Source organism: Pleurodeles waltl, chromosome 3_1, assembly GCF_031143425.1.
Source record: "Pleurodeles waltl isolate 20211129_DDA chromosome 3_1, aPleWal1.hap1.20221129, whole genome shotgun sequence".
NCBI classification, from domain to species: domain Eukaryota; kingdom Metazoa; phylum Chordata; class Amphibia; order Caudata; family Salamandridae; genus Pleurodeles; species Pleurodeles waltl.
This window is the reverse complement of record NC_090440.1, coordinates 1,162,523,963-1,162,546,879: the sequence shown is the minus strand read 5'-3', so window position 1 is coordinate 1,162,546,879 and position 22,917 is coordinate 1,162,523,963. Positions and strand designations below refer to the sequence as shown.

Here is a 22,917-nt window from a genome sequence, read left to right as displayed (position 1 = left end):
TTTCCAATCTGACTCCCCCTGTTTCCCTCGCTTCTTCTCAGTCCGAATGGTGCCCCTCATCAAATGGTCCTCGAAGGTTCTCTAACCTTGATGGCGTGGCGGATTTCCGGGGACGCTGGTCAGTGTCGGGACTTTCGCGACAGGCTGAGGAATTATTATCCAAAGCATGGGCTCCCAGCACTTGTAAACGCTACAGATCTGCGTGGGGAAGATGGTCCCGTTGGTGTTTGCGAAGGGGTTTTAATCCCGTGGAGACAAATATAGTTAATATCCTGAACTTCCTTGCTGACCTTGCTTCCAAAGGTCTAGCTTATCGTTCTATTAATACTTATCAATCCGCGATTTCAGCTGGACACGTACTAGTTGATGGTCTCCCTGTCGGTGAACATAAACTGGTGTGTCGTCTTCTTCGGGGTATAAGACTTTCTTTGCCTCCGGAGACCCGTTATTCTTTCCTCTGGGACGTTAATCAAGTTCTGAATCTCTTCCTATCTTGGCAACATAATCACTATCTTTCCAGAAAGGAGCTGTCGGCTAAACTAGCCATGTTACTTTGTCTCGTTTCTTGCAGAAGGGTCTCCGATGTTCGTGCTCTCGACGTTTCCCATAGATCCTTTTCTCCTTCAGGGGTTTCGTTTACAGTAGGAAGACGCACAAAAACCATACCAGAGTTATATCCTATCCGGCTTTTCCTGACGCTCCAAAACTATGTGTGGTTCAATGCCTTAAAGCATACGAGGACATGTCCTCCGAACTCCGTCCTCCAGGTGAAGATCAGCTCCTTATCTCATTACGTAAACCTCATAGAGCTGTTTCTTCTCCTACTATTGCTCGCTTGGTTCGTTGGGTCATGCATGAAGCGGGCATTGATCTTTCCCTTTTTGGTGCACATTCTGCTCGTGGGGCTATGGCCTCTCAAGCATTCCACTTAGGTGCTCGTCTGGAAGACATCATTAATGCAGCAGACTGGTCATCAGATTCTACCTTCAAAAGGTTTTACTTCAAACCAGTTCTGAACATAGCACAATTGGTTGTCAACGAGCTTTAAACTAGCATAATCCTCGCCTCCGGTCCTGACATAGAATGAAAAATGTCCTAGCTATCGTAACGGAAAGTTTCAATTCTATTAAGGACTCGGAGGCGAGGATTATCCCACCCTGATCACCTTTATAATACTACAAAGTTTAGGTGAACCCACCCCGTATTTAGTAAGTATATCCTATCTTATATATTTCATGTTTTTTTTTTTCTCATTTTCATACTGCATTTAAAATAAATAAATAAATAAAAATAATAAAAATATATTGTTTAACTTAAACAACAATCTGATTAGTTTTTCTGAATGAGAGTTTTTTTCCTTAAATCTGTTTTATTTTTCATAGGATCTGATTCCACAAAACAAGAAGCTTCATAATCGTTCTTGACTGGCTCGCGCTTCGAAAGAGGAAGACTCAACACAAACAAGGGACTATGTTATGGACTGCCTTCTTTAATTGGACAAAAATTCTTACTGTTTATTGGTTATAACTGTACTCATTTTTCCCAACTGTTCATGGGACTTGTAGTTTGTGTTAATTACTTGGCTGCTCATTTAATAAAGTGGAGAAAGCAAGGCATAATCCTCGCCTCCGAGTCCTTAATAGAATTGAAACTTTCCGTTACGATAGCTAGGAAATTTTTCATTCTTTTTAGTATAGTGTGTGTGACGTGAATAACGAAATAAGGTTTTTAACTTTTACCACTCCCTCCATGGAATTGTTAGTAACCCAAAAGAAATACTTCTATTTCAATTACACATTGAATATTGCTCTGCGGAGCTACAATAACCTGTTTTTCACATTCATCTTGTGCACTGAATCAACTTCAACAGTGTCACCTGTAGATGGGAAAGCACATCATGTAGAGCTACACCAAAGTTATTACTTAAGCAACAGTTCTTCCTGGTTTGACTGGTCATCATTACTATGTACTCCTGCCCCTAGTTGTTTGGATCCTGGGTCTCCTGTTTCACGGGCTCCTGGGGGGGTCACCCTCTTCTCCCTAATTCTTGCCCATCAGTCCTCCTGGCTTGGCTCCTCTGGTTTATCCAGTCCCCTTTTTGCTGTTCCTGATCCTTCTGATCCTGATCACCTTGTTCCATGTAAATCTGGTCTTAGGTAATGTGACTTCACTGGCCTTGGTTTCCCTAGCCACCCTAGTCCCCGGCCTCCTGCCCCATCCTATTCCTACTAGTCTTCCTGGTCTCCTGGTTTGCCTATTCTAACTTGTTATTCTCCACCTGACCATGGGCCCCTCTATCATGGTCTTCCTAGTAATGGTCCTATTGAGTCTGGTCTTACTCATCCCTCTGGAATTTGTTTGCCTAGTTCCTATATTGTGGGTCACCCTGTTTCATGTAGTTGCAACTGATCCTAGTCATTCTCGTCCATTATAACCCCCTGGTCATTCTGGTCTAGGGTCTCCAGGTCCTGATGGCCCTGGTCCTTTTTGGTTGTGGTCTTCCTGGTCTTGGCCCTTTTTCTTCTGGCCCGTTGGTCCTCTTTGAGCTGAGATCCCTGGTCTTGGCCTTCCTGTCTCTGGTTCTTCTCTCTATTGTTCTCCCGGTACTCATCCTCTTTGGTCTGTCTTTTGGGTCTGCTACTCCTAGCCCTGGTTGTTTTCATCCCTCAGGTCCTGGATGATGATCACAGGCCCACATAGCCCTCCTTGCTGGTGTGGTCCAAAGCCTTCTGTTCCTTTGGGCCCTTATGCACTGGCTCCAGTTCCCCTTGTTCCACATCCTTTTGGGCCTCCTGATACTTCTTGCTGGTTCCTGTACCTCTAGTGCTGTTTTACATTGTCCTGTCATGCGCTGTATATTTGTTCCTGGTCCTCCCTGGCAATGGTAACCCTGGTCCCCATAGATTAGGGCCGCTTCGGTCTGGTTCTTCTTATCCTTTCCCTCATGGCACTGGTTGACATAGCTCTTCTAGCGGTCCACCTCTTGGCCATTATGTTTCTATTTTTCATTCTCTGTCTCCTACTGCTTCCTTCCCCAGCTACCCTCCACACAAGCCTGTCATATAGATTTTTAATTGTTTGCCTTCCAGTTTTCTTTTTCTGATACAGAACTGTCAAGTACAGAGATAAGGGCCCAGTAGATACAGGACCTTGCTCACTTAATACACTGCTTAATATGGTGAAAATCAAAACTACCATTCCCAAGATGCATTGTGCAGGTGACTACAATATCAGTATGGGCTAAAGGGGTTGCCCAGGTCATGAGATCAATAGTTATCAATGCCATTAACCTACTCTGCTGGGTGAATAGTATGAAAAAGTGAGTTTATTCGTAGGCAGGAGAGTGAACTTCTCCTGTGAACTACCCATATGCATTACTTATCTGTCTCCTGCTCTTTCTTACCCATTCCACAGAAGCTCCATTACAGTGCCTCACTGAGTTGACCTCCTGCAAGTGCCCCAAAGCACTGTGCCCCATACACCAATTACCTACTGTACATGTCTCTCGCTCTGGAGCTCAGATGCCACCTATCTGCCTGCAATCACTGTTTGCTCCTGCTTGTTGACTGCTGCTTTGTTGCCAGATTTGAAATACTAAGCCAGCACAATCCCCCTTAATCAAAAACCTAAAAACTAGCTTGAGGCCATCCATAATAAGCCGAAAAGGACCCCAGCCCTTAAAAATCAACAAAAGGAGCATTGTGAACATAAAAAACAATATATTCTCATGCGTGAATAAAACATTTATGTAACATCCTTTGAAGCCATACTCAAGCCCTGATTTATACTTTTTGGTGCAAAACTGCACTAATGCAGTTTTGCACCAAAACGTTTAGCACCGGCTTGCACCATTCCTGTGCACCAGCCAGGCACCATACTTATGGAATGGTGCAAGCCAGTGCAAAGGGTAGCCTAGCGTAAAAAATAAATGATGTTAGATCGATGGGGCTGGTGGTATGGAAGAAGGGAGGTTTGCACCAAAAAATGATGTTAGGCAGGTTAGAGTAAAAAAACAAATTACTCTAACCTGCCTAGAGTCATTTTCTGATGCAAAAGCATCCATACCACATGACCAGAAAGGACAGGAGTCATGCCCACCATCCCAGTGGCCAGCACAGGGGACAAGGGTCCCCTGGGCATGGCCACTGTACCCAGTGCCATGTGGGGGGGGGGGGCATTTCTGGGCCCCCATTGGCACTTAAAATAAAATAAATACTTACCTATATTTACCGGGGATGGGGTCCCTTATCCTCTGCTGTCCCTCTGTTGTGGGTAGGGGTGTCCCTGGGGAGGGGACCTTTGGGCTTATTCCATGGTGTTCCACCATGGAAATAGGCCCACAGGACCCCTAATGCCTGCCCTGACCCAGGCATTACAAAAATGGTGCGAAGCAAGCTTTGCACTATTTCTTGACCCCTCCTTCCCCCGTGCGTGATTTTTGCACGGGAGGATAAATAAGGCACTAGGGCCTTAGAGTCATTTTTTGCATGGAATGCCTACTTTGCATCTCATTGATGCAAAGTAGTTTTCCACATCGAAAAAATGACTTTAACTCCATAAATTTGGCACTAAACAGGTCTAGCGCAAAAGTATAAATATGGAGTTCATTTTGCACCGAATGTGCGCAAAAAAAATGACGCAAACTCTGTTCAAAACAAGTATAAGTATGCCCCTTAGTATTCTTTGCTGACAGCCAAATACTCCCTGACTGAAGCACAAAGGCCCTGATTTCTACTTTTTGGTGCAAAACTGCACTAACGCAGTTTTGCACCAAAAAGCTTAGCACCAGCTTACACCATTTCTGTGCACCACCCAGGCACCATATTTATGGAATGGTGCAAGCTGGTACAAAGAGTAGGCTAGCGTAAAAATAAAATGACATTAGTCGGGTGGGGCTGGTGGTATGGAAGAAGGGGTTTTGCACCAACAAATGACGCTAGGCAGGTTAGAGTAAAAAAAAAATCAATCTAACCTGTCTAGAGTCATTTGTTGAACAAAACCATCCATACCACATGACTCCTGTCTTAGAAAAGACATGAGTCATGCCCACCACCCGAATGGCCAGCACAGCAGACCAGGGTCCCCTGGGCATGGCCATTGCACCCAGTGCCATGTAGGGGGTGCCCATTTCAGTGCCCTCAATGGCACTTTAAGAAAAAAGAAATACTTACCTATACTTACCTGGGATGCGGTCCCCCATTCTCCGCTGTCCCTCCGGTGTGGGTGGGGGTGTCCATGGGGCATGGGGAGGGCACCTGTGGGCTTATTCCATAGTGTTACACCATGGAAACAGGCCCACAGGTTCCCTAGCACCGGCCCTTAGCCAGGCGTTAAAAAATGGTGTAAAGCAAGCTTTGCACCCTTTTTTGACCCCTCCCCTCATGCGTTATTTTAGCACGGGGATAAATATGGTGCTAAGGCCATAGAGTCATTTTTTGCACCGGAATGCTTACTTTGCATCTCATTGGCGCAAAGAAGGTTTCCACATCCAAAAAATTACTTCAACTCCATAAATTTGGCGCCAAAGTATAAATATGGAGTTAGTTTAGCACCGAATTTGCGTAAGAAAATGACGCAAATTCAGCAAAAAACAAGCATAAATATGCCTCAAAATATCTGTGTGCCACATCCTGAAATGTGTTCGATTTTTACGCATTGAATATTAAAATAATATAAATGCTATATTCAAAATTGATTTTACAATATTTTTCTTCTGTAAACAGATTAGCTTACTTCATGCACTTACCTTTTTACAAACTATTGTACATTTGCATGTGCACTTACTTTCAAGTGCTTCACACATGTTGCATCCCCATTACAAGATGTCCACCACACCACCATTGCCTGGAGTCCAATTTTTCTTTGTGGCCAACTAAATAAAGACCCCTTCACACTATTTATTTGGTGGCTGGTATATCATTGCTACTATTTAGTCTATGGCCAGCTAAACAGCAGAGAGTATGTACTATTTTACTGCCCACTGGGTAAATAGCAGATATTTTGAACTATCTGTCTGGTGGCCAGGTAAATAGACAGTTCCTTCTTTTTATGCAGGTCCTTACATTAATACTTTTTGGCGTATCATCGTTCATGGATACTGTAATTACCAGAACATTTGGTGAGTACATTTTGCTGGGTTATTTTTCAACACCATGAGGGGATGACTGCCACTCACTGCTTCTCTCAAAATTAAAACTTTTGATGTAGATATGATAAAGATAGCTTGCACCTAGTGGGATGTTACTAACTTATAATTCCTGTCACCACTGCCTCGACCACCCTTTATGAATCTGCTTATGATATGAATAGTTTCTAACTCGAATGAGTCCCTTGCCATACTCATTGGTTGTGTAACATTCCCCATGTAAATAACACTCCCCGTAGTGACTGGCGTATATAATTTGTTGTGTCCTTATTCACAGCCATTAGGGGATCACAGCTACACACCTACTATTATCCTTGACTGGAGATTCCTGCCAATGTGTTTAACAAAGTTGTAGTATTTTTGAATAGCAGTGTCACTTTTCTCTTCAAGTAATCTGATACTGATCACATGCAGTATCCATGCTAATCTGACCACCACTTGCTGGCCCTAGGATGTTTTTTTGTCTTTTATCTATTTTTCTCCTCATGACCCTGACTGGGTCCATTTTATTGTGTGACGACAACCTTACATTCTGCAGATGCCTCGCACCCTGCAACAGTTATATGTTGATATTTAAATATTATTGAAATACTAAGTAAGATTTATGAAGCCACTCAAGTGGGCCTTGCCTGGCTTCATAAATCAAACTTAAAGTTTAGATCGCTCCTGCACCAATATTTATGGGCTTTGTGGCACAGAGCAGTGCAGCAAGTCATCTTTCTGCGCTTTTCTTTGTCACGGTGAAAGGGCAGGAATGCGCCACATTTATCCAATACTGTGCATTCCAGTCCTTTTCCCTGCGCTGGCACTCTTTCGCTTTTGGCAGCCTAGTGCTAACTAGGCACCCTTGCACCACGGTGCAGGTGTGCCTGCATTGCATGCACAATTGTTTTTGTGCACAAAGGGACACCTTCCTGAACAAAACAAAACCTGAAATACTTTTTCCTCTTTTGATGCAGCATACATACAAAGAAGAAAAAATGAGGAAAAATAAACATATGTATCCTCATTACGCCTCCTACGCAGGCGTATCTTTCTGGTGCATTCCCAGGTTTACAAGTTCTAGTAAATATGGGAATGCATCAAAATTCATGAATGTTACGTGGGAACACCCACGCAGCACCACAGAAATGCCTCCCTGGCGTAGAGTAAAGTACTGCAGTAATTTGAGCTTCGTTACATTACTCAAGATTTATAAAGCCACGCAGGGCCACGCAAGGTGGCCTTGCGCTGCTTCATAAATCTCACTTACCGTTTGCATCCCTCTTGCACCAAATTGCGTGTTGCAAGAGCGACACAAACCAGGCCATAAATATGGCCCTAGATCTTTTAGCAGATACTTTTTGACACTCAAAATTCCTGGAAGAAGGTATAAATAGAATATATCAAGCAACCATATATCGTTTTTAGCCTTAGGTGCTGTATATTGGTCTTGATTTTTTGTACTTGAATGGCTTTTGTCTGTAAGGCTCATAGTAACCCAGCTAATTTGATTACCTTCGGGTCTTTCTATGCTCAGTGTAAGTGCTGAAATTCTGTGTGAGGCATAACCATCAGGTTAGTTTCTCCAAAGCCCAGATTTCTTCTAACAGTGTCTATCATACATTTTTATAAATATGACCCAGTATTTTATTTATTTATTTTTGGTCTGAGTGCAGCAAAATTCCAGCTAAGTACTGTACAAAGATCTGTGCCGGGCCAAGGGAGGAAAATCATATAGCTGGCAATGTTGCAGCCTGTGTTGCAGAGATCCAGCTCCCATTCTCACTAGTCGGTTGGGCTAACTGTCCCACTGATTAGTTTACTGAATTAAAATGTTAAAGATTTTGGAGATCTTATTGTAGTCCCTTACTCTATCAGGCGGTCGGGGTTTATGTCAACAGGGAGCAGTCTCCATCAATGACATACTGAAGTTAAGCCTGAGTTAGGCGGGGAGGGTACTCTGTCATCAATGTGACAGAGTACCCATGTCAAGGGCGACCTAGTACCCTCTCTGCCAAACTGTAAATCAGGGCCTCTTTGTTTAGGTGGATATGTATTTGAGCTCTGTATTGTATAAGAGCCATGCTCCAATGTTGATTTATGCTGGATCCCATTGTCAGAGACGTCTCCGATTTATAGACTACTGAGTTTTCTCAATACACATTTTCAGACTTGAGCTTTCCAGAACTTCGATGAATACCGAGATATACCACTCATATTTCTAAAAGTGAGATGGGATTTTATTTGCATATGTGTAAAAATGCTCTTTAGGACCTAGATTGAAGACAGTTCTCGGGCTCCTTCAGGGTTTGCATTCATGTTTCTGAAAGCCATACACATGGAACCATCTTATATCTCCAACCTTGCTAGTGCCCAATTGTGGGCCTCTTCATCACCCCAGAACATTTCTAAGTATGATATACACACCGATCTTGTGTTTTAATAACATGAATGTGGAGTACTGTTTTGTTTTATATAAGGCGAGATTGTTGTGATTGGTCCTGGTTTGAGGCCTATGGTGTTGCAAGACAAGAGCCCCCTTGCTTTATCTGTGTAGCTACTGAATGTCCTCTTATAGCGTGGCATCACAAACTGCTCTCTGTCCCCCGTTTGAATCAAATATTTGGCAGCTAAGGGTGTGACACTTAGACATTTCAGTATATTACAACTATGTGGCTGCACTCTACAATGTGTTGTTCTCTACTGTTGGCGGCATCCAGATTACCTCTAAATAACTTGTGGATTCTTTTGATGTCGGAGCACTGCTCACTTCAACATTGGCTGCTGCACTCTTCAAACTTTATACCATATTGGTTTACACTGTCTGAATTTTGCCAAGTTTTTTTCCGAGCAAAAGCTGTTTGAGGAAAATGTTCAGATGTGCAATAATTTCACATAAATCTAATTCGTACACAAGCATTCAATTTTCTTTGTCAATTCTGCTGGCATGCATCTATATGGTTAAATAGAAAATGTACCACACTGCATCAGTTACTGCTAAGTCTCATTTTCTTTCACATTATTATCAGCTTAGGCTTTCGACTAGCGATGTACTCACTCACCTGACCAACAATGGCTTTCCTCTGTACCTTCGACATGTTTTTAGTGGACTCAAAAGCATCATCACTGGAGTTGAAGGCTTTCAAAATCGCGCTGCCTTTGAATTGTTTAAGCACACCGACACTCAAACCTGCCATCAGTGCCCCCATTCTGGGAAGTTCTTGTTCGGTTACCTGAGGAAAGTGGATCACAATCAAGATTAGTTACTTTCTTTATCAGCCAATCTGATTGCATTCTTTGCAATAGTTTTTCCAGTCTAGTAAGAAAGACTGGGGTTTCATATGTGAGTTAGAACTCAATATGGTTCTCCGGATTTTCATTTCCATGTTTAAGTCCCAGTTGTCCTATGCAGTAGATCATACACAGAATTAACCCTGGTTACTTCGTATGGATTCAGGTCACTCCCAATAGTGGGTGTAACTATAGTCATCGAATAGAGCTTATCAAATTTATTGAGGTGCAACTCCTATTCCGCTCTAGTAGATGATCCTCGTTTGTGGTAAAGATACTTTAGACGTGGCAGAATATGCAGCGATTTAGACATGCCAGAGGCAGTGGTTCAACTCTACTCCCAAGTGTCAGAAGACAAGCTGACTATTGAGGCCCTAGCTGTTGAAAAGCGTGAAAGAAGCATGTTCTAAATAAAAAGTAATGCATGCATGTATTTATTTATTTCTATCATGCAAACCAAGCCAAAAGTTGACAAAGCATTTCACATGATCAGAAAGAAGTCTCAACTCAACAAGTAAGGTGATAGTAAGCTGGGTTGTGTACTGTTAATGCACTGTGATGTGATGCTCTCTAAAGTGATTAGCATTCAATTCTTTACTAAACTGGAGCACCATTGGGGCAGTCCTGATCGATGAGGCATTGTTGTTCTAGATACTGGGTGCACAGATAGAAAAAGCTTGCTTACTTGTGTTTTTTATGCATTTCCTAGTCTTCAGCTTCAAGATGTCCTAACTGTGGGTTGCCAAGATCCACCCGAGATATTAAGCGTATATGCTGGTCATGATAGCTTTTTAATGCTTTTTAATGATGCAGCTGGTTTTGGAGATGGTGGGGGCTGTCAAGGCAAGTCATTTGAGCTCCATCAAGACTGGAGTGAGTTGATCATATTTGTGAGAAAGAAGCCTCTTTCTAGCATGGTTACCACTACTTTTGGTCTGTTTGTGAGTGTTTGTCAGTGTGCTTTTACTGCCTCACTGGGATCCTGCTAGCCAGGGCCCCTGTGCTCATAGTTTGTGGCCTAATGTGTGTGTTGTCAGTAGTGCTTAACTGTGACACTGAAGTTTTGCTAACCAGAACTTCAGTGCGTATGCTCTCTCTGCTCCACATTAGTCAATATAGTTTAGTGACTTCATATTCCAATTGGCACACTGGACCCCCCTTATAAGTCCCTAGTGTATGGTACCTAGGTACCCAGGGCATTGGGTTCCAGGAGATCCTTATGGGCTACAGCATTTGTTTTGCTACCCATAAGGAGCTCAGACAACCCCTTTCACAGGACTGTCACTGCAGCCTGTGTGAAATAGTGCACACACTATTTCACAGCCATTTTCACTGCACTCAAGTAACTTATACGTCACCTCTATGTCTAACCTTCATTTACTGAAGGCTAGGTGCAAAGTTACTAAGTGTGAGGGCACCCGTGCACTATCAAAGGTGCCCCCGCTTTCTAGGGCCAATTCCCTGGACTTCATGAGTGCAGGGACACCATTACACAAGTGCACTACATATAGGTCAATACCTATATGTAGCTTCACAATGATAACTCTGAATGTGGCCATGTAAGTTGTCTAAGATCATGGAATTGTCCTCCCATTATTAATCTTGTATTGGGGGGCCAATCCCATGCATCCTGTGGGCTCCACCATGAACCCCCAGTACTGCCAAACCAGCTCTCTGAGGCTTGCACTGCAGCTACAGCTGCTGCCTCCTCACAGACAGGGTTCTTGCCTCCTGGGTTCTGAGCAGCACCGTCCCAGGAAGGCAGAACAAAGCATTTCCTTTGGGAGAAGGGAGTTACACCCTCTCCCTTTGGAAATAGGTGCTACAGGCTTTGGAGGGGTAGCCTCCCGGAGTCTCTGGAAATGCTTTGAAGGGCACAAATGGTGCCCTCCTTGCATAAGCCAACCTACACCAGTTCAGGAACCCCCAGTCCCTGCTCTGGCCTGAAACTGAACAAAGGAAAGGGAAGTGACCACTCCCCTGTCCATCACCAACCCAGGGGTGGTACCCAGAGCTCCTCCAGTGTGTACCTGGCATTAGCCATCTTGTTTTCCAAGGTGTGGGGACACTCTGGAGATGTCTGAGTGGCTAGTGCCAGCAGGTGACATCAGAGACCCCGCCTGATAGGTACATACCTGGTTGGGTAGCCAATTCACCTCTCATGGCTATTTAAGGTCTCTCCAATGGGTTCCTCTTCAGATTCAGCTTTCAAGATTCCACCAGGAATCCTCTGCAACTTCTGATTCAGCTTCTGACCATCGGATCAACCGCAGACTGCTACAGGAACTGCTAGAACTGCAACCATGTATCCAGAAAGGCTACTGTAACCCTGCAAATTCAGCTCCAGCCAGCAACTGCAACAGTTTCCAAGGTGTGCATGCTCTGAGGACTCCCTGCCTTCACCCTGCACCAGAAGAACCGTATGAATCTCCCGTGGTAGTGAGGGACTCACTTCCCTGCTCCAGCAGGCACCTTCTAAGATGACGACCAGTTCTCTGGGACTCCTCTCCTGGTGACGAGCGTGCTCCCTGGAACACAGGTGCTGGACTCCTTCGACCCAGACTGTCCTAAGGTCCAGCTGTCGAAATTTGGCAGAGGAAAGAGCTTGCCTTCCCTGTTTGCAACAGTACCCTTGTGCACTGTGTCATCTCTAGCTCCTGAGGCCTCTGTGCACTATTTGCAAGAATCCTTCATGCACTGCGCGGCCCAGGTCCCCAGCACTCCATCCTGCAATGCACAACTGAGTTGTTCTCCGGTGGCATGGGACCTTCTTTTGTAGTGCTGCAGCAACCGCAATTTGCACCCTCTTTGTCCTTGTGTCCTGGGACTCCCGTGGGTGCTGCCTGGTCATCTGTGGGTTCCCTCCAGTGTTGGGAGCCCCCTTTGCCTCCTCAGTCTGAGCTGAGGTCCCCAGATCCCTCCTGGGTCCAGGCGCTCCATTTTTATGCAAACCACGACATTAATTGAACTAAGGCTTGTTGGACGAATTCAGCACTGCAACTTGCCTGCATCCAACATCTCGACGCGGGACATCTCTTGCATCATACAGGAACCTGCAGCCATCTTCTTTGGTGTCCTTCTGCAGACTTCTTCAAACTGGAGAATCCTCTTTTGCACCATCTGCTAAGTTGGCAGGTGCTCCTGTCCTTACTGGAATCTTATGCGACTTCTGAATTTGGTCTTCACTCTTCACAGGTCTTCAGGTCCAGGAATCCACCATTTGTTGCTTGCAGCCTTGCTTGGTTTTTGCAATAACTCTTATCACGACTTGGAGTGTGTCCTGAGGAAACTTGCAATACTTTACTCCTACTTTCCTGGGCTCTGGGGTGAGGTATTTTACTCACTCTGGTTTATGGTGGACATTACTGTGCCCTATTAGATTTTGTAGGCTCTGGAAGACTGCTGATTATTTTCTTAAGATGGTTTACTGCTTCCATTTGATGCGAAAATTCCCTTTGCTGCTGCTTGAAGCACATTGGTCAATCTATCATTTGATTACATACTATCAGAGTGTCTTGAAAAAAAAGAATTATATAAAATGTTCATGGCTAAATGTTGAGTGCCAAAATATTATCAAGGTAATTTATGTATAGGCCATTATGGATTTACTCTACTTAACTCTACATATCTGTACTTTGATGATATATATATGTCTTTAAGATGCATGTTTTTTGTATACAGTGTCAACTTGTTGCAAAAGGTGATGTCTACTAGCTTCCTTATATAAAATCCAGTCAGTTTCTTTAATGCAGATCTCTCCTAATACCATAAGACTTTGTGATAGAAAATAACAGAAGCTGTAGCTGTTTGATAGACTGTTGGCGGGGTTGCTGTTGGTGCCTCTTGTGCAGTACATTTTCCATAACACAAATTAACCGTAGCAAAGTGCTACGTATGTGTGCATCAAATATAGATTATTTTAATACAGCATATGCACATAAAGCATGCATGAAATCCCTTCCATCGGTATTAATGGCTCATCTGTAGGAGAATGGAATTGTTTGCACATTACCCTTTCCCATAAACCTCTGCTGGAACCAACAATTCTCAGGAGGTAAGTTTTTGGCTATTATTAGATGGCTGGTTGAGACTGCAATACACTGATTCCCTCCAAGTTAACTCTCTTCAATTTGCCTCAGAAGAGAGCTGAAAAAGCTGCCCCTTCCCTAACTGGACTCGAATTTCAAAACTGTTCAGTGCTCCATCCTGATTGGGAACTCTGGATCCTCAGTCCCTCTACACACCTGGATATATACTACCCTTGCACTGCCAGTAATTTGATTTATCTTCAGAGCAAGATTTTCAGAGTATGGAAGCAAAGTCGTTCTTTCATGCTTTCCAGATAACCTTTAGATGGAGGTAGGTTTTCTTTGGTCCGTGCCTTCCTCTTTCCTTTTCTTTAGCTTGTGTAAAACCCACAGATAAAGGGGGCAGAAGAGCCACACAATGAACTGGTTGTCCGGCCTATTACGTTTCCCCAGCTAGATGAGAGCCGACCTACAGAGAACTATGCACTTGGACACTAACATCATCAGCAATGTTAATAATCATACGAATAATAGTAGAGCTTATAAAGCACACAGCCTCTTCGGAATGAAGTGTCTCAGTGATGAGGTCCAAGAACCCATGTGCTACAAACTGAGGTGAGCAAAGTGTGGTAGGGGGATGACCCAGCCTTGCAGCCCTAATCTCCCCAGCTTCAACAAACCTGATCTCTTCATGCAGGGGGGTTTGCCCTGACTGGTGACACAACACTGACAACCCAAAACCCATTACCCAGCACCTCCTGAGAGAGTATGTGCCCAGAAACCCTTAACCTAACAAAAACTAGGTCACATTTGCAGCATGTTTCACCCCAGGGAGGGCACTGAGCAGTGTCCTGGGCTCCCTCCATTCTACTGCACTGTAAATATACATTTGCTCTGTGTGAGATAGCATTATGGTCCAGTCCTGATGCCTGGAGCGCCAGTATCCAGATCCTCAAACAATAGAACTGAGTAACCCTCCAACAGCCCAACACCCTCATCCTGCACAGCCCTCCACACAAACAGTAAACCTGCAGAGGAAGAAGGAATACCAAGACAGCAGCAACATCAAATGAGAACATCCAGAACCAAGACATAGGCCCTTTGGGAGTTCTTTGGGCCCTAACCATTGCTTCAAAATCCCTGACCTTGCTTAGGCTCTAATGAAACAGGAGAGTCCGTGCTAGTAGCATCATGAATTGAGATACTGGCCACTTGTGTTCCCAGGTTGCACTAATCACTTGGTAGACAAAGCATAGGAAACCCAGGGACACCAATTGGTTTGTTACCCTAGTAGCCCCAAGTTAAGTTGCAAGAAACATCAACTGGGTCATGAACTGGACCACCAAGGTTTTGAAGGAGGCCAATGTTCGTTATCGTGCTGTCTCCCAACATTATCCCATTAAGAGACTTTCAGGATCAAGGACTGCTTCAGACCTTTTTCAGTGAGTGTGAGCACACTGCTGGCATGTTAGCACCAGTCCTCCGAAGTGCACTTTGGTGTAAGCAGTTATGCTAAAAGGAGCTCACCCAGTACTTAATTTGTAAATAAAAAGGTGCTGGTGCCCAAAGTCCTCCTCTTAAACATGCGGCTGCTGCAATTAAATGTGTTAACACGGAATACTGAGGCAGCATAATCCTGAAGCCTTCTCAGGCCTTTTCAATCCATATAAAGCCACTCCCAGCCCCTTCAGCTCACTATTGCAGCTTTCTTTTTTCTGACACTTTTTCGTTTTTCTCTTCCTCCATCTTTCCCATATGTGTCTTTTGCTCGCAGCAAGTGCTTAAGGCAGAAGAATAAGCCTCGGCCCTCAAAAATAAATGCTGATACTTAGCACCAGAAAAAACAAGCACAAATTAAGCACTGAGGCATCTGTGCAGCCAGTGGTGGAGATCTCTGAACAGAAGCATTCCTTTGTTCGGGGGTGTTTGACATGCTGCTTTTATTTCAGCAGATCAAATATATCTGCCAAGCTCAGGAGCATTCAATGTGTCTCATCAGCCACAATCCACTTCACTTGCAAGGAACCTATCCCAGCATCTTTAGTTGTCAATTCAAACCGTACAGTTACCTGCACTTACCACAACACGCAGACGTAGAAGGGCTGGTGCTAATACATCAGCTGTGGACTCCAACCCACTGAAATTGATCAGCTTCTTCTAGATGGAGCTGATTGCGGTTGATGAGACATTTGATAAGCCTCTGAGCTTGCAGTGATACTTGAGCTGAGGATCTGAAAACAGCATGTTAGGCACGCACAGAACAAAGGTCTACTCTCTGCTGATGATTGGTAATTTGCAAGAAACATGTGGAGGGATTTCCAGAATGGGCTGTGCTGACATTGGAAGGTGAACTTCTTTAAACGTGAGTACAGACACTACATTGAACATTCCTATTCCACAATGGGCTTGGAATGATTGGTTCTCAAACACCAGCATGTGATCTCCCACCCAACGAAACAGCTACCACACTGGTAATGGTGCTGGGTGGCTATATGGTAGAACTTGGCCGTGGTGTTAAAATGACATCCTTTATGTATATACTCCTATCTTGAAACATTGTGAATATGACACACAGACTCACACCGACCAACATTGTAATGTTAGGCCAATACTGTATCTATGTGACAGACTGTAGGAATCGGGAACCATGTCAAGAGAACTGGAATTTACAGTGCCTGTTGGGTTCTCATGCTATTTTCGATCTACTCTCTGTAGTGGTTAGGGCTAGAAACTTTTGGATTTCTTTATAGGGTTTATTTTGAACTGTGTTAGTCATCTGATAATTAGTAAGAAAGGCTCTTTTTGAAAGTATTACCAATAACTAAACACTCATAGTTATTACATTTGGTAAAGTGTCTGGTATCTGGTATGAACTTCAATAAAATCTACCATGAAATAATCCTTGACTCTTTGGCCGCATCTACACGTTTGTTCATCAAAATATCGATTATGGACACATAGGTCTGCACATACTTTCCACAAAATATCAACTACCAGTTAATTCTCAATGTAAGCATATAAAGAGACGTGTCAATCCTATTGAACCATTGCAGGTATAGATTTATATGTTTTTTTTTTAGTTTGTTATTTATGCTATACAACAAAGGAGAAGTGGGGAGCCAACAAATTAACAGTAAGAGCCGAGTCACAGTCAAGCCAAGAATTTGGCTCAGATCTTACAGCCCCTGCAAGAACCGAGCGTAAATATGACAATGGTTCTTCAAAATTAAAAAAAGGTATGTCTGTAACACGTGGCAGCTTTGCTGTTAATAGGGCACATTATTGCACTGCACTGAGAAGTACTTGTTCAAAGTGACAGTTTTGTACATCTGGCAGCTTGAACTCGCATATTTGAAAGTGTTTTTATACGCGATATTGAAACAAATGTTTTGGTGAAATAAAATACTTGCCTAATATCTCACGGGGAAGCCACGATTTTTCCAAATGTTGTGGTTACACTTTGTACCAATCAACCAGTAAATGGGTATCTATTGTCTTGCCTTGGTTTAAGATTTTCTTTGTACCTCTTAGTTCATTTTGCCGTAGATTTTAAGACTAGCGCGAACTACCCGGATCCCAAGTGGTTTACAGTTAATTTTTACAAAGTCAAATGGGTTGTTTGGAGGGTGATTTGGTCAGAACAACGGAATGTTGAGCTAACACCATGACTTGAACCCGTTTTCCCAGTTCCACAAGGGGAAGCTCAGACCATAACGCCACATCCCGTGTAGAGGAGAAAACGAAGGCTAGGAGAAAATCGCATGAACATTCGGCTCCTTATGAGCTCGAGGTTCCAACAAGACCTCGAGCTGAGCCAGAACCAGGCTTCGGGCTCGAACCTGGCTCGAGCTTCCAATGGCCTGTCCACCTTTATAACAACAACTGTCAATAACCATAACCGCTGCAGTGTGATACTCAAAATTCAACGAATGAAACAAAATACAAATCAAATAGCAGCATGAAACACAAATTATTGTATTAATTAGTGGCAGAGTAACGGTTCGTGGGCCCTGACGCTAGTAAAGAAAATGGGCTGCTAATCCCAGGATGAATAGAAGAAGGCTTTTTAGTGATTTGCAATGTGTCCCCATACTCTTCACCCTTTTGCCATTCGTCTACAACTGCACTAATGTTAACTATGCCTCTAAAAACAACAATTGTCAATCACAGCACCAACACCCCCTCCACGTCTAGTGGTATTCGTTTTATAGAGCCCCACTCACTAATATTAGGATGCTTTTAACAGCAAATTTTTCTTCTGTGATTTTTTTTGCAATTTAGAACAGATGGCTCACGGATATTTAGGAAAGCCATTAAAAAAAATCATGCTAAATGACCCGAGCTTGGCTGGCGCAGATTTGTGGTTTTCTAAACTCTTCAACACATCTTAAAGTTTATAAATGCTTCTTCCTTGTGATAAGTACTCACGTTCACTTTCTTAACCAGGGCTTTACGCTGCTGCATTGACCAGCCTTTGAGCTTGCCGAGGGACTCCAGTGATTGGTTGACAATGCTAGGTGAAAGACTGACAATTTGATCCCGGTTGAGGCCAGTAGCTGCTTTCCCCAAACTCTTTAGTGCATCGGATGTAAGATTCTGATAGTCTATGTACTTAAGCAGCTTCTGGTAAACCTGCAAAGGGGATGAAGACACAGAGAATTAGAGCTACTGTGACTACGATGGGGATGAGATGGGAAATATAAAATGATAAACATAGTGTAGACACATTGTTATCACTAGCAACTTCCATCACTGTGAAGCTGAAAATTGTCAATTTTAAACACAGAGGACTGAGAAATATTATGATTGTTTCTAACAAGAAAGGAAGCTAAGATGTGTAAGATTATCTCCCACATTTTCTGATTCCCAGATTTACATATTCTATGTTTTTTTTTTTTTTTTTTTGTGTTTATTGAGAAGTACATGTCTATATACAGACTGTGTTAAATAGAGAAACAATACATCAAATTATGGCCATATATGAAAAATATTATGAAATATTAACTTCTCAGATTTCTAAACACAAAAAAACAAAAAACATTATACATATATATCAATAAATGCAATATATGAGATTATTTATAAGGCATCCAATTGTGCATTAACTCTTAGAATTAGACCTATAACAGAAAATATGGAAAGAAAGAATTATGCAATATGTATTAAACCATATATTTTAGGTTGTTAGAAGACAGTTGAGATAGTAATATCATGCAAATCCACATATATAACATTTCAAATGCAGATATTCCTGCCAATTCAACAATGTTGAATTGGTGAACAGTAAGTCCTACTTAAAATAACAGTGTTAATGGGTGAGATGTCAATTGTCTTAATAACAGCATGACTCAAAACAATAATAAAAATGTCTTAATAAAGATAGGAGACAAAGAATGAGAAAACGTTTACGTGTGAATATTAATAGAATATGTATTAGCTAGAAAGGGTTTCCAAATTTGGATGAAAATCCCAACATTATCTTGCAATCTGTAAATCAGTTTTTCATATGATGCCATGTTATACATTTCAAAAAGCCATTCATCATGTGTAGGACGTTATGGTGTTCTCCAATGTCGTAATATACACATTTTTGCTACAGTGAGTGCAACAGCAATCAATCATCTTGTATGGTTTGTTAGATTTGGGAGATCAGTAACATCATGTAATATAACTAATTTTTCTGTTAAAGGAATGGGAACATGTATAGCTCTGTGTATAGAGAAGACCAGTATTCCATCAAAACTGGACATCAAAATAAAATGTGTAGGATATCACAGTCCTCATGAGGACACCTCCAACAGGTAGAATGGTGTAGTAAACCTGCTGCCTTGAGCTTTTGTGGTGACCAGTACCAATTATGAAGAATTTTGAAAAGAGTAAATTTCATTCTTGCCTCTCTGATTCCTTTATCCATGTTCATAACAACATCCGTCCAGTCCTCATTGGAATACGCTATATTAAGTAATCCTTGCCATTTGACGTGGAGTTGTGCTAGTAATGGTGATGAATGTAGTTTATGCACAATGAGATTATAAAATCCAGAGACCGCTCCTTTCAATTTCCCCCAAGTTTTTAAGTATTGTACGACTGGGGAATCCTCAGGTATCCACGGAAATGGTCCTAGTCTTCTAAGTAGAGCTTGTTTCAATTGTAAGTATTTCCCCTTTTGAGAGCTAGGGAGTTGAAATTCTATCTGAAGCATCGAAAAGGTTTTAAGCTTGCCTTCTAAAGTGAATAAATGATCCAGCATTAGAATACCTGCTCTCTCCCATGTATCCCAGGAAATTGTCTGTTTCCCTATTCTAACATCAGCGTTATGCCATATGGGAGCCTTATTATGTAGCCTCGGATTATTCTTAAGGAGTTTGTGGGAGTGTATCCAAATCTTAAGCATAGACTGAATAATAGGGTTAGAACTTTGTAAAGCAGGCGATTTATGAGTATAAAACATTTGCAAACCTGAAGATACCTGTAAAGATTGATTTTCAATAAGAACCCATAGTGGGGGGTCATCCTGTATTGGCCAAAGATAAACCAATTGAGATAAATGGAGGGCTGTATAGTAATGTTCAATGCATGGTAAACTAAGGCCACCAGATCGCCTGTTAGCAATCAGTTTGGAGATTTTGAGTCTAGGTCTCAGAGATCCCCAAATAAAGGTTTTAATACCTTTGTCAATGTCTCGCAGTACTGATATTTTAACTGTCAAAGCTAACATACCTAAAACATATTTGAAACGAGGCACTATAATAATTTTCACTGCCTGGACTCTACCCCAAAGGGACAGGTTAAGATGTGACCATTTTTCATATTCTGACTTCGTTTTAACAATGAGTGGATCTAAGTTATCTTGAATCATACTTTCTAAACCAGTGTTATACCTAGATACTTCAGGCGATCCGCTTTCCATTGAAAATTGTCACCTAAGATAGCTGCTTTTTTTGTGCCCCGGGACAATGGGAGAGCTTCACTCTTATTCCAATTGACTTTGTATCCAGAAATGTTTGAGAAGTGAGAAATAGTAGACATGAGTGCCAAGAGTGAAGTAGGTAGATCTGTAAGTGCGAGTAATACGTCATCCGCGTATAGAAGTAGTTTTGAGATGCCTGCTGGTGTAGGAATGCCTGCTATTTGTGAACACTGTTTTATTGCTGCAGCCAGTGGTTCAAGTGAAAGAAGAAATAAGAGGGGCGATAAAGGGCAACCCTGGCGGGTACCTCTTTGCACTAAAAAGGTTTTTGAAAGGAAACCCCCACAATTCACTTGTGCAGATGGTGTCTTGTATAACCATTTAACCTTAGAGATAAAATCATCACCTAATCCCAACCTATGCAATGTACAGAACATATAGCTCCATTCAATGCGGTCAAAGGCCTTCTCGGCATCTAAGGATAATGCTACTCTGTCTTCTCCAGCATCCTTGGAAAACCAAAGTATGTGAGCCAAAGTGCGGGAATGGCTACAAGAGTTTCTGCCTGGCATGAATCCAACTTTGGAATTTTGTATGAGTTTAGAGATAACTTGTTTGAGTCTTTTGGCAAGAATGGTGGCTAATAGCTTTGAATCTGTTTTCAGAAGAGATATCGGATGATAGTTACTGCAGTATAATGGATCTTTCCCAGGTTTGGGAAGGACAGTTATGATAGCTTTATTTGAGAGTGAGGAGAGACTACCAGTTTCCTCTGCTTCTTTATAAACCTCATAAAGGGCATCTATTACTTCTGGTTTTACCCAGCCGTAAAATTCCCCAGGAAAACCATCTTCTCCCGGTGCTTTATTGTATGGGAGACTGGAGATTGCTTGCGCAATTTCATCCTTTGTTATTTCGCCAGTCAGTATGAGCCGGTCCTGTTCATTGAGACAGGGGAGTGTTATTTTATCAAAGAATTCCTGTTCTTTGAGGATGTCATCATCAACTTCTGAACTATATAACTTGGTATAATAATCTGCAAACGTATTAGCTATTGCTTGAGTCTCAGTTATTAGTTTACCCTCAGGGTTATATATAGCTGAAATAGCTGTAATAGCTTCTCGCTGTTTTAATCGTGCCGATAGTAAACAGCCTGCTTTTTCTCCTTGTTCATAATTGCGAGCCTTAAGTCTATATAGCATATATTCTGCTTTGGAAGTATATAGTGTATTAAGTTCCATTTTAGCTTTTTCCAATCTGCATCTGGAAGCTTCAGTTGGATTACTAAAATGAGTATGTGTCAGTGTTTTGATATCATTTTCCAAAATGGCCTGTTGTTCTATTCTGCGTTTATTTGTTATGGCAGAATCCCTCATAATTTGCCCCCTAATAGTGGCTTTTGCGGCTGCCCATAAGATTTGTGGAGAAGAAACTGATCCTTTGTTATCTTTCATATAAGTAGTCAAATGTGATTGTAATTGTGGCTTTTCTGCCGGTAGTTTGTAGCGCGATATGTTTAATCGCAATGGTTTCCTACAAGGGCGTTTCAGACCCCAATCAAGCTGGAGACTGATAGGAGCGTGATCCGACAGTGCAATTTCTAAAATATCACACTCTAGTACTTGTGGTGTAATAGAATGTGAAATAAGGAAGTAATCTATTCTAGAATGGAAATCATGTACTGTCGAGTGATATGTAAACCCCTTATCTGATGGATGTAGTAAATGCCAGATATCGATCAAACCATGATCTCCTCTGATGTCTCCCAATATGGCTCTATCTCTACCATGAGTTGTGTCCAGGGGACATGTTCTGTCTAAGATCATATCTGGCGCAAGATTCCAGTCGCCTCCCAAAACTATTCTGGAAATTCCCATTTCTGTTAGAATTCTATTTAGATGAAGGAAAAAGGGGGCTTTAGTCCCAACAGGGGCATATATGGAACCCACTCCTAATATATTGTTACCAACTTTAAGCTTCGCTAAAACAAATCTACCATCCTCATCTGACCATGACTGAAGTAATTGGCATTCCAGTGTTATCCGTATTAGAATGGCTACACCACTTTTCCTAGTAGTAATGTGGGATGTAGCATCTCCTGATATGTGAGAAGGGGATTTGCAGCTGTAAAGAATCTGGCCTACCCAATCTCATTTTAATTTTTCTGATTCTATATCAGATAGATGAGTCTCCTGGATGAGAGAAATGGCAATATGTTTGGAGGCTAAATAGGAAAGAATGTTCTTCCTTTTAATGTAATTAGTAAAGCCATTGACATTGAGAGAGACAATTTGCATAGGACTTGTTGTCATGATGATGACTAAAAATGTTAGAGTATATTTGTACTGTGTGAAACAGAGTCAAAATGCTAAAAAATGAAAAAGGAAGTAGATAAATTATATGGTAACGTGGTAATGAGAACTTACTGGAGGAAAAAAAAAAACTATCTGGAGTATAGTAAACCTGAAACCAATATGTGGAACTATAATCATAAAATATTGTTAACACTAAACTCTAAATGGTGTAAGTACACTGTTCTAAATGCTAGAATATAAAAACAC

General features: G+C 42.1%; 1 protein-coding gene across 1 annotated transcript in view; it reads right to left on the bottom strand.

Annotated features, from left to right (window-relative positions):
• The window catches only part of LOC138285031 (otoancorin-like), a 489,250-nt gene that overhangs the window by 308,018 nt on the left and 158,315 nt on the right, over positions 1-22,917 (bottom strand). The window contains exons 10-11 of the mRNA XM_069224460.1: positions 17,875-18,078; positions 9,190-9,360 (exon numbers count right to left, since the gene is read on the bottom strand). Coding sequence (XP_069080561.1) covers positions 9,190-9,360; positions 17,875-18,078 — 375 coding nt within the window. The remainder of the gene's footprint in view (positions 1-9,189; positions 9,361-17,874; positions 18,079-22,917) is intronic.